Source organism: Microcebus murinus, chromosome 5, assembly GCF_040939455.1.
Source record: "Microcebus murinus isolate Inina chromosome 5, M.murinus_Inina_mat1.0, whole genome shotgun sequence".
NCBI classification, from domain to species: Eukaryota; Metazoa; Chordata; class Mammalia; order Primates; family Cheirogaleidae; genus Microcebus; species Microcebus murinus.
In genome coordinates, this window is record NC_134108.1 from 104,399,397 (window position 1) to 104,413,300 (window position 13,904).

The 13,904-nt window shown below is 47.3% G+C and overlaps 1 protein-coding gene across 2 annotated transcripts in view; it reads left to right on the forward strand.

Annotated features, from left to right (window-relative positions):
- The first annotated feature begins 12,813 nt into the window (after positions 1-12,813).
- The window catches only part of MOCS1 (molybdenum cofactor synthesis 1), a 28,372-nt gene continuing 27,281 nt past the window's right edge, over positions 12,814-13,904 (forward strand). For both annotated transcript variants that reach the window (XM_012778260.3, XM_012778283.3), the window contains exon 1: positions 12,814-13,024. In XM_012778260.3, coding sequence (XP_012633714.2) covers positions 12,902-13,024 — 123 coding nt within the window. In that variant the 5' untranslated portion in view covers positions 12,814-12,901. The remainder of the gene's footprint in view (positions 13,025-13,904) is intronic.

Sequence of the window (13,904 nt, forward strand, 5' to 3'; positions counted from 1 at the left end):
CCCTATTTCACTATCCCTGCAGCGAACGACCTGGCCTCCTGGTTCAAGGAGGACGTGGAAGTCACCCAGCAGGAGCTCCGTCAACTTACTTCCCCAACACCTTTGAGAACTTCTGAATCTGAACCTATCTTCCTCCTTCCTTCTAGTCTTCCCCCTGCCTTCTTAGAAACTTCCTCTGTCTCTTTATCTTCTTCCTTGTCACTAGTTCTTTCTGTTCACCTTTCCTTCCTGTAGAGAACCTCCTAGTGGAGAGTCAGTCCATAACTGTGCTCAATCCCACCTCACTTTCCTGCCTCTCCTCTATCCTCCTCCGCCGAATTTCTTGGGAGAAAAAAAATGTTCCCCCACAAAGACTTCGGCTGGAGGGCATGCTTGGGTGAGGATCCATGGAATATTCCAGGGTTTCTGCCCTATAGGCAGTTCAACATAGTGGGGGGAGCCCAAAACCGAGGCCTGGGTCAAAAACGTCGACTGGGGCATCACTGGCGTTTGTTATCATTGAAGCCACTGGAGTTGGTGAGACTTTTCAACGTGTGTGAGGAGTGAGAACAGAAGGGGGCCCAAGTGGGGTCTTGGAGGACAGGGACACTTAAGGAATGAGTGGGAAAAGGGGGCATCTTTGCAATGGCAAAGAAAGAGCTCAGTGGTAAGAGGAAAACTGGGAGAGAAGGCCGTCCAGGAAGCAAAGAGAAGAGCATGTTCCAAAGAGGAAATAGTTGGTCAATTGCTACCTAGAGGTCAAGTATGATAAGACAGAATCATTGGATTTGACAGTACTGGGAGTTTCAGAGTGGCGGGGCCAGAAGCCAGCTTTCAGTGGGTAGGAGAGTAAAGGAGGAGAGAGCAACTATAGACAATGTTTTTTTCTTTGCAACTATCTTTGTTTAGATTTCTCCCAAAGCAAACCCTAGGCAAGTGCTTGGGTACAACTGATTTATTTGGGAGGCAAATCCCAAAATCACAAGTGAAGTGTAGGGTAAAAAAGATAGGAAAGGCAGCAAAGGGGGCATCATGGGCCAGACAGCTGTGTACCACTGAGGCACAGTCCTTCTGCCTCCTCTCCCCACCCCAGAAATGTGTGAACCAGCCTCAGAATGGTGCCCCTGGACCATGTATCCACCGACTCCCATGCCCCATTGGTGGAGAGCTGCCTCTGAGGGCATCCTCCCCACCAAGCTCACCCCCTCGCCCTTGTCAAGCTGGCTCCTGTGGTATCGGAGGAAACCCTCAGGGTGCAGGTGGGAAGAGATCACATGCTGGAGCTGCCTTGAACTCTGGAGAGTGCAGGGAGTGTAGCAAGGGCATCAGCCCCACCCAGGACCTCTCAGTCCTTTACCAAGTCACATGGCTGAGGTCAGAGAAGTGGACCTTTTGAAACGTAACTCAAGGCAGGCATGACAGAGACTTAGCATCATAGAGTGGATGAGAATGCAGCGTGCTGCATGAGATTAAAGCTTGCAGACGATGGAGAGGTCTCAGTGAGCAGTAGACAAAAACTTTTCTCAGCCACATTCTCTTCCTGAAGTGGGAGCCAGAATTAGGGGCAGGAGCAGGGAGAGGTGCAGACGTTATCACAGTGCTCTGCTCCTTGACCCTTTGTGGCAGAGCATGGGAGAGGCGTGGTGAGCACCTCGTTAGATATTATGTGTTCATTTCCATGACTCTGTACCCTCTGTGTTAAAATAGCCTGGTGACTTGGCCTTCCTTTTCTGGTATGTGCCTGTACCATCATTGTTTCTCAGCATTTACTGATCATGCACCATGCACCAGGAGCTGGGGGAATTTTGCCCTGGAGGTGAGCAATGAACCTTAGACCTAGTGGGAAATAACTGGCTACGGGACTGTGCCAGCATCTTGAAGTGAGCATGGAAGAAAGATGAACCAGTGGGCAAGGACTAATCCTCCTTCCCTCCCCATACCCATCCCTTTCTCCAAAGATTAAGGGTGGAAGAAAAACAAGGTGTGGCTGGGAAAGGGTGAAACAGGGAGTGCTGGAAGAAGCTGCCAGTCCTTTAAGCTGCCCTAAAGCTTGGGGAGTTGTAAGTCCCTAAGCACAGTCTCCAGTGGCACAGTTAGCCCTTCCTCCTTTTGTACCGTAGAGGCAGAATGGTGGGAGCATATCCATGCCTTCTGAATACCCACTCCGGGGAAGAGGGAACAAAGAATGGGAGAGCCAGGCAACCTAGGGCCACAGCGATCCCTGTGGAGGCCCTGGCAGTCCAGCAGAAAAACTGGACCCTGCAATCTTGGGTCTGCCCTGGTGACCTCACCTTGGATGCCTTTGCCTGATAACCAGTCTTCACACAATTCTAAGGGCCCTTCTTGTGTCTGAAAGAAAAGGCTGCATGGATATATATCAACACATGGGGCAGAAGTGTGCATACCCATGAAGTGTCACATGCTGGGAAGCAGGAAGGGAGGGTTGTATGCATTTAAGAGGAAGTGAGTGTAGACTGTGTTAGAAGAGGAGTGGAAGATTACTCCAGGCTAACGTCTGTGGTTAGAGTTGGAGTCAAACTCTCACACCTGTGACAAGATGGCACCACTGGCTGCTCAGGGTCATGCTCCTGTCCTGACTTAACCCTCCAGTGGAGGCCCCTCCCCCATCCATCTTTCCTTTCCCAAGGGGCAGCCACATTTCCTTTGCTGGGAGGCAGGGGGGGGGGCTTGCCTTGTGTCTTTCTCGTGCCTCACCCTAGGTGTCTGCGCCTAGCTTTCCGCGCCCTCTGCCTCCCTTTGTGAAGAAACTCAAACCACAGCTCTAGGAAATTTTCCTTCCTAGCAAAATGAGATGGGGATGTGGAAAAATGTGTATTTAACAAAGAGCAAGTTCATTGTCATTTCTCCCTGCTCTTGGACCCCTCAGAGCCGGAGAGCAGTTTTACCCTCTGCATCAGCTCATTTGAGGTCTCTGTATTATTTTTTATCTTCTCCCTGGGTCTCACATCCCACATGGGAAATGCCTTTTTCATAACTCACAACGGTGACATTGCAGGGCCCTTCTTGGTTCCGGCTGTGTGTTGTGATGTCAGATGTCGCTGAGGGGTCTGGTGGTGACTGACAGGGATGTGACGAAGCCCAAAAGAGGAACAGCAGGCAGACTGATGTGCGAGGCCGGAGGGCGTGATGGAAAGGCCAGGCCCAGACGCACGCGCTGAGTGAATACAGAAGGAAGCTCGCGGCCGGGGCCTGGCAGAGAGGTCAGCAAGGTCTCCGTCCCTTCGGGCTGCCATAAAAATACCTCAGACTGAGCAATTTATGAACAGCAGACATGTACTGCTCACAGTTCTGGAAGCTAAGAAGTCCCAGGTCAAAGTGCTCATAGATTTGGCGTCTGGGGAGGCCCGTTCCGCATGGGCGGTGCCTTCGAGCCGCTTCCTCACATGTGGAAGAGCGAAAGGGCTTCCCTGTCCTCTTTTGCACGGGTGCCCACGATGGGAGGCTCGTGAGCCAGTCACCTCGCAACACCAGGGGATTGAGTTCCCACACGTGGAAGTTGGGTTACCACAAACATCCAGACCACGGCGGTAGGTGACAATACTGAGCATTCCAACATGGCGGGCACGGCTCCTCCCACACTCACACGCCTTTTTGAATATTACGTGAGATTATAAAACACAATGTAGTTCAGAATTGCAGCAGGAAAGAGATAAGAGACCCAAGGGGTAGTCAGAGCGAATGAGCTGAAGGGATGGTTTGCAGGGGTGTGGGCAGGGTCAAAGACAGCAGCAGAGGACAGTGCCTCAGAGCATGGATTCTGGAGCTGGGCTTCTCAGCCCCCCCACTTAGTGCCATAGCTGTGTGTCCTCTGGCCAGTTACTTACCTTCTTTGTGTCTCATGTTTTCATAATATAGTAAAATCCCTTTCAACTGATTTTTTCTTGGCAACCACCCTGTGACGCAAATAAGATAGTCAGCTTTCCCTTTGATGTGTGATGAAACCAGAGAAGGCAAGTAACTGGCCCAAGGTCAGGCCGTGAGTTTGTGGCAAGTGAGGACTGGCAGTAAGAAGCCCCTGCTGCTGAGCCAGGGCTCTTTCCGCCTCGTCAGCTGCCTTAGTCACAGAGGCTCGCCCTTCCCTGACTGATCCAGGGAGGAAACGCAACCCATGGTGTTCTCAGTGAGTAGGGTTCTCATATGAGTAGGACGGGCTTCTGAGGTGTTTCCAGAAACATCAGCCTTTGATATTTCTTGTTTTGTATGTCCACCCTGATAATTGCCCCAGCTCGAGCAGCAACCACATAGTCCAGACAGTACAACTTGATCTTGCTTGCAGATGAGTCGGGTCTGAGTAAGTGGATTTGATTGCCTTGGGGGAATGAAAGGCTATTTTCTAGTTCAAAGGTAGAACCAAGCATGAGTTCCTTTTCTTCTAAATGCATGGGCCTCCATGCAACAAACTCCAACTCTGCAGGTAGAGTAGAATAAAGTCACTTGTAACATCATCTCCTGCCTCTCTAGGCCGGGTGGGAAGGAGAACAGGGATGTGCATGTCCAGATCTCTCTCTCTTCCAAACAGCCCCTCTGCTCCCCTACCAGGGCCTTCCATTGACAGAATCCAAGTAGGAGCCTAAAGGCAAGGGGACCCTGGAGTCAACCTCTAGGGGCAGAGAGCAGGGGGCAAAGACAGGCAGAGAATAGATCCCAGTAAGGATGGGGCAAATGGAGAACCGACAGCATGAAATTCCACCAATACAGATATCAAAGGGCATATCTTTCCTGTAATTGTGACATGCAATATCTTTAAAGAAATAGCAACTCACAGTAGGAATTCATACACAGTTTTTAAATTATCTGTTGCCATGTAACAGGTTACCCTAAAATGTAATAGCTGGAAACAACAAACATTTATGATCTCATACAGTTTCTGAGGATCAGGAACTTGGAAGTAGCTTTACTGGGTGGTTCTAGGTCAGGGTGTCTAACGAGATTTCAGTGGCGATATCAGGGGCTGCAGTCATTTGAAGGTTGGACGGAGGTGGGAGATCACATATGAAATGGTGTACACACACGGCTGATGGCTGGAGGCCTCAGGTCCTCACTGGCTATTGGCAGGAGGTTTGAGTCATCGTCACGTGGCCTCCCCAAAGAGCAGGCCCCAACATGGTACCTGGCTTCTCCCAGAGTGGGTGACTCAGGAGAAAGAGCAGGGAGGCAGCCACAGTGTCTTTTGGTGACGACTCTCAGAAGTCTAACACCATCACTTCTGCTGCATTCTATATGTTAGAGGTCTAAGTTCAGCCCACATTTAAGGGAAGGGGAACCAGGCTCAGCCTTTTGAAGTGAGGAATATTTAAGAATTTTTGGACCTGATCAAAACCATCATATGTTCAAAAGATCAATAGGAGAAATCATTCAGGATGACTTCACAATGGAGATGAAGGGCTGGCCAGCAAGAGATCTGGGAGATCTCAGGAGAAGGTTCTCAGTGCCCCCAGCCCCCCGCTCCTCCCTAGCAGTTGGGGCCCATCCATCCTTCTGTGTGATCCTTGTGCTGCCTTATTTTTTCCCAACTCATTATTATACCTACCCTACTTCCCATTGATGCTCTTGGCTGCCACCTCTTGGAAAACAGCTAAACTAATTTGAGCTTAGGTATACACAGTTTCAAATGAACCCACAAATCCCTCATGGGGGTTACCTAATTCTAATGCAAGCTCTCCTGGAAGCACAATGCATCCATAGGAACCAATCTTTTTAATCTCTTTCATGCGGAAAAGGATGGTTTCTCTAACACCAGTAAGGCCCCCCTTGCCCCTGGACAATAACATAAAAACATCAGAGCACTTGCTTAAGTGTTGCATGATTTAATTTTCATAAGAAAGCTGAAGGCCAGTTTTTCATTTCTAGCCAGTGAGGAACCTACACTAGTGGAGAGCAGTGACATGGCAAAGGCTGGGTGTGAGGCGTGGAGCTGGCTCCCGGCAGAGGGCTCCTGTGAAACCTGGTCTCCCAGCAAGGACCCTGAGCACATCTCCATAGCAAAACGGGTGGCCCACCCTGGGAACCCAGGGAGATAGAGTTTATTCTATTCTACTTTCAATAGTCTGGGGAGGATGATGTGAGTACACAACAGTTAGAAACAACTACTGGGATGCCTCTGGGTCTCCACAGGGTGACAGAGTGTGTATTAGGGCAGCAACTCCCAAGCTGTTTGTCTTGGGAACCCTTTAGACTCTTAAAATAGCAAAGATCCCAAAGAGCTTTTCCTTATTTGTTTATTTGTGTTATATCTATTTAACAACTATTTTTATTATAAAATGAATAAATGTATTTTATTTGACACATAAAAGTTGTATGCACTTGTTATGTACAAAACACACTGTTTTGGAATATGTATGTATTGAGGAACAGCTAAATTGAGCCAATTAACATATGCATTGCCTCACATTTTGTGGTGGTAAGAACACTTAAAAATCTACTCTCTCAGTAATTTTTAGGAATCCAATACACTTTTCTCAAGTATAGTCACTATGTTGTATAATAGAGCTCTTGAAATATTTAATATCTACTCACTATACCAATTTATTTTAGGGTTATGATATTAGAAATTAAAACTGAGAAATTTTAAAAATATTTAACTCATTTAAAAATAACAATGTCAATAATAATTATTACATGTTAACATATGGTTTTGTGAAAAGCATATTTTCTAAACCAAAAAAAAAAAATAGGGAAAAAATGGCATTGTGTTACATTTTTGCAAATTTCTATCCTGTCTGGCTTAGAAGGCAGCTGGATTCTCCTATGTGCTTCTCCATTCAATCTGTTGTGATATCACACATTGTGTAGCTGGTAGAAAACCCCTCTACACAGTCATAGCAGCATATGAGAGTGGAAAAGGCAAATAATGCCTTAGCATTATTATGAAAATACTGTTGACCTTGGAAATACACACTTTGAGAACAGCTGAGTTAATGTGGTCTTACAAACTCTCATCTTCTTTATTTTGCTGATGACAGACTCTAAGCAGAGAGTCCTGAAGTCAGCACTTCTTGGCTCTGGGCTGATGTCTGACATACACAAACATACAAAGCCTCCATGGCTGGTTTCAGTATGCAGTGGGGGCTAAAGTAATGAATAAATGGAAGAATTGTCCAGAAGAATGGCAAAGCTGGATGATACATTAGAAAGCAAGTGGAATTTTGTTCCTATGGTAAGATTATTTTACTGTTCACTAAAGTCTGCTTCACCTTTCTGCAGGAAGACCAAGCATCTCTTCCCTTTGAAGTTTGATATAGGCACGTGACTTGCTTCAATTACAGTGATGTGTGACACTTCCAGAGAGGAGCTCATAGAATCAGTTTTCTCTTTGTCACACTCTTTTCCCTCTTGGTAACCAGCAGCGCTTTATGTGGATATTAGCTGCCCCATCAGTCTAGCATATGGAATGAGGACAGCATGGATGGCAAGAAAAGTTCCCAGCTAACCCTTGCTGGACATGTAGCACCAATGAAAAAACAAACGTGTGATTTTCAGCCATTGAGATGTTGGGGTTTTTAACAGTACAATCTAGCCCATCTTGACTGATGTAGCTGTCTTAGTCCATTTTGAGTTGCCATGAAAGTAATACCTAGCGCTGGATGATTTATAAAGAAAAGAACTTTATTTGACTCATGGTTCTGCAAGCTAGACAAGAAGCAGGGTGCTGGCATCTGCTCAGCTTCTTGTGCTGTGTTGAAACTTGGTGGAGAAGGTCAAAGGGGAAGCAAGGACATACAAAAAGAGCCAAACTCGAGGACTGTCCTGGCTTTATAACAACCCACTCTCCTGGGAACGAATCTATTCCACCTAAGAACCAATCCAGTCTCATGAGAGCGAGAACTCACTACCTCAAGAACAGGACCAAGCCATTCACAAGGGACTGGCCCTCATTACCCAAACACCTCCCACAAGGCCTCACCTCCCAACACTGCCACACTGAGGATCAAATTTGCACATGAGAGTTGGTGAGAACAAACAAACCATATCCAAACCACAGCAACAGCCATCCCACTGGAAAGGCAAGTCGAGGATATGGAATCTACCATTTAACCCCATTTATTGGGAGTCTACTGTGCACTAAACACCATGCTAGCTATGATTAGAGATGATTTAGATTTAGCACCAGCCTGCAAAGGGCTTAGAGTGCAGAAAGCATATAAATAAATAAACTATATCACTCTGTTGTAATTGCCACTATTAGCAAAGTATACTATGGAAGAGAGGAGCCCATGAATCCTGTATCAGTCAGGGAACCAGCAAGAGACAGATGACATATTCAGCTGGAATATTTGAAGGGACATTTAACTGAAGCGAACATTTCTGAGGTATGGGCAGAGTTAAAGGGGCCAACAGGATCTTCAGACATTCAGTGACCATCAACAGAGGAAAGCCAGTTCCACTCCAGTCTGAAGAGATGCGGGTTAGTAATAGTGTGACTGGACCAGATGGAATCGTGGCAGAGGGGCCATATAGCACCAGCTATAGTTGTGGAAGGGTTCAGGCATTGCCGGAAGCAGAGCAAAACAGGAAGGGGTCAGGAAGAATAAATATTCTGACCTCTCTCTCCTCCTGCTCTCCAATCTCCTGCTTGTGTCTCCTTTGGCAAGATTCCCCTGGGAATCCTCTCAATGCAGTTGGTAGAGGGCAACCTTCCGGTCCTCACACCAGAGTGGAGGAGGAGCTGGAGGAGCAAATGGAGAACGTCCTCAATAAGGTCCAAAGAAAGAGAAATGATAGGAATAGTTGATACAATATTTTCTAAAACGTTTTATTTCATGGTTTAATTAAAATGTCTAAATTTGCAAGGAGAGTCCTCAGCTACTGACAGAATGGGCATGAGTTTAAATGAGTATTCATCCAGAGGACTGGATACTCAAGGCTCCTGTTAGTAAAGAGAAACAATGAACATATGGCCAGAAATCCCATCCCGGATGTGGTTGGGGGCGGGAGAGGGTAGGAGCTGAAATACAGATGAGGAGGAGACGGATAGGAATAAAGAGGATAGTGTCTTCCCATCAGCCAGAGAGCAGAGCACTAGAGGAAAGTGGTCAGGTGGAAGTTGCATCATTTTCCAAGCTAGCCTCAGAAATCAGGCAGCATCACTGTCACCCTATTGTATTGGTTACAAACTCACCCAGGTGCAAGAGGAGAAAAGTTAATACCACCTCTTACTGAAGAAAGCAAAGTTCTAGAACAGCACTGAACAATACAATAGCCAGTAGCCACATGTGGCTCTTTATACTGTGAAGTCAAATAAAATTTTAAGGCTCACCACCCCCCACACACACCAGCTGACTGAATGGACCCCCCCCCCTTGTGGCCAAAGGAATATCTTAAAACTAAATTGTCTACCAGGAAGACAGGCCTCATCATGCCCCCCTCCCTTCTTAGGGACTTCCTTTGTAACCCATTAACAGGCCTAAGGATATGCAAGACAAACCTGCAGGTCCTCAATTTACACAACAAATCTATGTCCTGTGACTTATCTCTGATAATAGCTCCTTATGTTAAAATATTCCAAGCCTTTAGACAAAGCTTCATGTCTTTAACCAATTACAATCCGAATCCTTAAACCTACCTATAACCTGTAAGCCCCCCCCTTCGAGATGTCCCACCTTTTTGGGCCAAACCAATGTATGCCTCTCATGTATTGATTTATGACTTTACCTGTAACCCCTGTCTCCCTGAAATGTGTAAAACCCAAAGTGTAACCCAGTCACATCGAGTACACTTGCCCAAAGCCTCTTGGCAGTGGCTCCATGTCATGGCCCTCAAATTTGGCTCAGAAATAAATCTCTTTAAAATTATTTTACAGAGTTTGGCTTTTTTTTCCATTGACAACACTTAAATTAATTAAAATTTAATAAAATTAAAAATTCACTTTCTCAGTCACACTGGCCACATTTCAAGTGCTCAATAGCCATATAAAGATGCAGGATATTTCTATCATTGCAGGACGGTCTGTTGGACAGCATGGCTCTAGAACATGTGAAAAGAGGACATATTGTCGTAGTCATTTTGTCAAAATACAGGACTTAAACCATGTTGTATTCAGAAAGATGGACTAAAATGGTGCAGTGGTTCACATGATGTTGTACACAAGGGTTGGCAATAATTGATGCTGTTTATTACAAAGAAGAGAGCACTTGGGTTGAGTTCTCAAATGAAAGGAAGCACACATAGCCCCAGTGGCTAAAAACAGAGCCAATAGAAGGGTATCACTGAAGAGTGATTTTTAGGCCAGTATGCTCCGTCTTTCAGGTCATGAGCCCTTTTGAGCATGTGATAAAAGCCATCTCTCCCCAGAAAAAATGTACACATACAGTACCATGCATCTCATTTCAAGGGTTTCAAGGGTCTATAGATCTCTTCAAATCCATCCACAGACTCACCAGATCAGGGCCCTAATTAGGCTGTGAGCCCTGAAAGTATTTCCTTTTCCCCAGCCATTAGCAGAATACCTGGCCCTGATGAAAATTAATCACCATATGTTGAAAGAAAGAGGTACATTTTTGCTCAATACAAGTAAGATTTTAATAGGCAAGGCAGGCATTTAAGTGGAACAGGTAACATCAGGAAGCCAGCAAGTTTCTCTGCAGTGGAGGAGTCCAAGCAGATGTGTGCTAATGTAGAGAGAATTTCAGTTTCCAAATGAAATGGACTAAGCTTTAATGTTTTGCCCAGCTCGGGAGATCCAAGGTTCTATAAAAAGTGACAGTAAGGCCCAAGCGAAGGCATAATCACATACAATTTATATAAAGAGGGTGGAATCCAGAAAGGCTCCATGCAGCTGCTGGTATTTTGGATTAAGTTCATTATGTCAGGTGGCTTCTTCCTTGAGATTGAGTCCTTCAGGTGTCATACCTTCCTCCCCCCTCAAAAATGACTTTTGTCCTCCCCATACCCATCCCCAGTTCCCCTGATAAATCCAGACATACCTACAGTTGGCAATGGACAGAGCCTCAACAGGCCTCAGTGAGTCTTCAGATCCCTGGCAAATAAACTTCTGTCTGACCTGTCCCACCAGTTTCAAACATACCCAGACACACCTTCATCACCCACAATATATTATTTGAACTTTGAGTAACATCATGAGAAACTCACCTTGAGTCTGAGGCTAAAATCATCTAGCTCTTTGGACAGTCTTGCTACATTTGTAAAAGTTATATTCTGTTACTCTTTCTTCCCCCACTAGTCTGTCATTCAAGACCAGGAGCTATAGCCCCACTTCTTCCCCACACACTTGGCAGCTCGTCTGTACTGGTCGGTGTTTGATTCTTGCAATTTCACAGTGATAGGGTTTTGGATACAGCAGATAGGCTGGTTTGAGCATAAAGATTCTTAGTACATAAGTTTGTTATTGAGTGTTGACTCAAAAACTAAGTGACTGAGGCAAAAATCTTAATCAATGGAGGTTTATTTACCCAAAGCTGAGGACACGCCCAGGAAAAACACAAACCACAGACAAACTTTGGCTGTTTTGCCAAACAGGAATTTGGAAGTTTCAGCATTTAAAAGCATACAACAGAAAAAAAAAAAAGGCCAGGGATCAGAGGTAGTGGGACAAAATGGTTACTATACTTGTGAGACCCAGGAAAATCTACATTTTGCATAAGATATGGCAAATGTTAGAAGAGAAAAAGGAAGTGAAGGAAGCATCAGTTATATAGATGTCCCTGGGTAGGTGGAAGAATGTGTGATCCTGTCTTGTCTCTGTTCTTCAAAGCGAAGATAAACATGTAATTCATTATTAGTGTGGAATAGAAGAGACTTTAGTGTTAGGAGCTAGACATAACCTGCAAATCTAAAGTTACAATTGGGTGCCCTTGCTTATGAGAGATCAGTAAGGAATTTCCTTAAGGAATGCTCTGTGAGGCCAGTTCTTCACAGATGCCCGAGGCCTTTACCTTCCCTTTTGTATAAGGATTTGGGGTGAGAGGGACTGAGATTTTTGTTTTCTTTTTACATGTTTTACCATCCACAATCTTAGAGGACTCTGTTTTTCATGGAGAGAAAGAGGCACACCCCCACCATTCCCAACACATATTGAATCTTGTATAGTGCAGGAATCAGGTTGTTCTGGGTTTAAAACCCAGTTTTGTCACCTATGAGCTGTGTGACTTTAATTACCTCCTGGCCTCTGTAAGCCTCAATGTTCTCAGTTGCAAAATGGACACTCTCTTCATTCCAGGATTGTTGTATTAAATGATGCTTAGCCTGGTTCTTGGGGCGCAGGAAGCACTCAAAAAATGATATACACTTATTCTGTGACTTCTCCCTATATATACTCCTTTTTTGAGTGGAGAAGCCAAGATTGATAATGTCCTTTTGGATCACACTTGGAGAAGGGCATCCTGAAAGACAGAACTGACTGTCCTACAACTGCGGTCTGGACGAGGGCAAAGTGAGCGAGGTGAGTCGTGCAAGGGCAGGATTGATCTTGTTTCTATTTACAATGTGGATGTTTCATGAGTTTTTTTTAACCTTGATTTTCATTTTTTGAAATGCTGCATTAAAATATTCCTTATCTTGTGAACCGAGTTTTCTTGGCATCCCTCTTAAATTCTGGGCCAGTGTCTCATTCTTCCAGCCCTAGTCCTGCCCTGCTTACTGCGCTTTGTGCCAGTCACATCGTGACCCAAGTCCCAGGCCAGAGCAGCCAGAGGTGCCCGGAAGAAGAACGGGCTTGCCCCTGGAGTTTACCCTTTGCCCTGGAACGCTTACCCCCTGCCGAGGAACGGGACTGAGGGAGTGGACTACAGCTCCCAGAGTGCCGCGCGGCGCGGCGCCCTCGCCGATTGGCCGCGCGGGCCCCGCCCCCGCCCCGCCCCGTCCCGCGCGGCGACCCGGCGAGCGCCGGGCTAGTGTGCTCCGGGAGCTGGCGACCCGCCGAGCCTCGGCCCTGCGCGCTGGCCTCATGGCGGCGCGGCCGCTGTCCCGGATGCTGCGGCGGGTTCTGAGGTCCATCGCCCGGAGCTGCAGCTCGGGGGCTCCGGTGTCGCAGCCCTGCCCCGGGGAGCCCTCTCAGGCTGCCGCGGAGGTGAGCCCACCCCTCCCGCCCGCATCTGCACCTGGCCGGGGTACCCGGGAAGCACCTGGCCCGTCCGCGGGCCGCTTCTGGGCGGGACCCCCGGCGCTCTACGAGGGTGCCGTGAGGGGCTCCAGCTACCCTGCTCAGTCTCACCCCTCCCCGGCGGGCGGGGCTGCTCCGACTCTCCCTGCCCCCAGCCCTGCCGCCCCCTTCCAGGTCGCAGCATTGGCCAGAAATGGGGGCATCCCTGGGGACCGGCGCTTTGGGTCCCGCGAAGTGTTTTATGAGTACCCCTCAGCCCTGCCTGGCACCCCACCTCTTCCCTGAACATCTTTCCCTCCCTGTCCCCCGGGAGGAGGGTGTCTGTGTGTGACCCAGTGTTCCTGTGACACCTGCTTCCCAGCGTGACTGACTAAACGTGTCACCTTGGTGCCACCAGCAGAGTCAGCTCTCACTTTGTAGCCACAGGGTTCTCTAACCCATCCTTTGCTGACTCTCTCTCTCTCTCCTTTTTATTAACCTTGGGGGAGAGTCCGGCCTCCTTCTAGAGCAGGACGGAGCAGGACCTGGCCCCTTGCAGGTCACCCATGCCTGCATCTCCGTAGGGGTTGGGGTAGGGTCCCTCGGACTCTGACGGCGCCCCTCAGAGTGTTTCAAGCCTTAAAAAGTTTTAAGTTTGTTCCTGTTCTTTTGCTCGTGTGGTTAGGGAGTAGTCTGGAGAGAAAAGCATCTCTTCTCACTTGGTGAAACCTCATTTCCAGACCTATCTGGTGGTTCTCTTCCTGTCTCCCAGGACTAGGCTTCAGGTCCTGGGATTCATCACATCACTGCCGCGCCTCCCCCATGCTGCTCAATGACAGGGAGGACTTCTGCCTAATGTGTGTTCCCC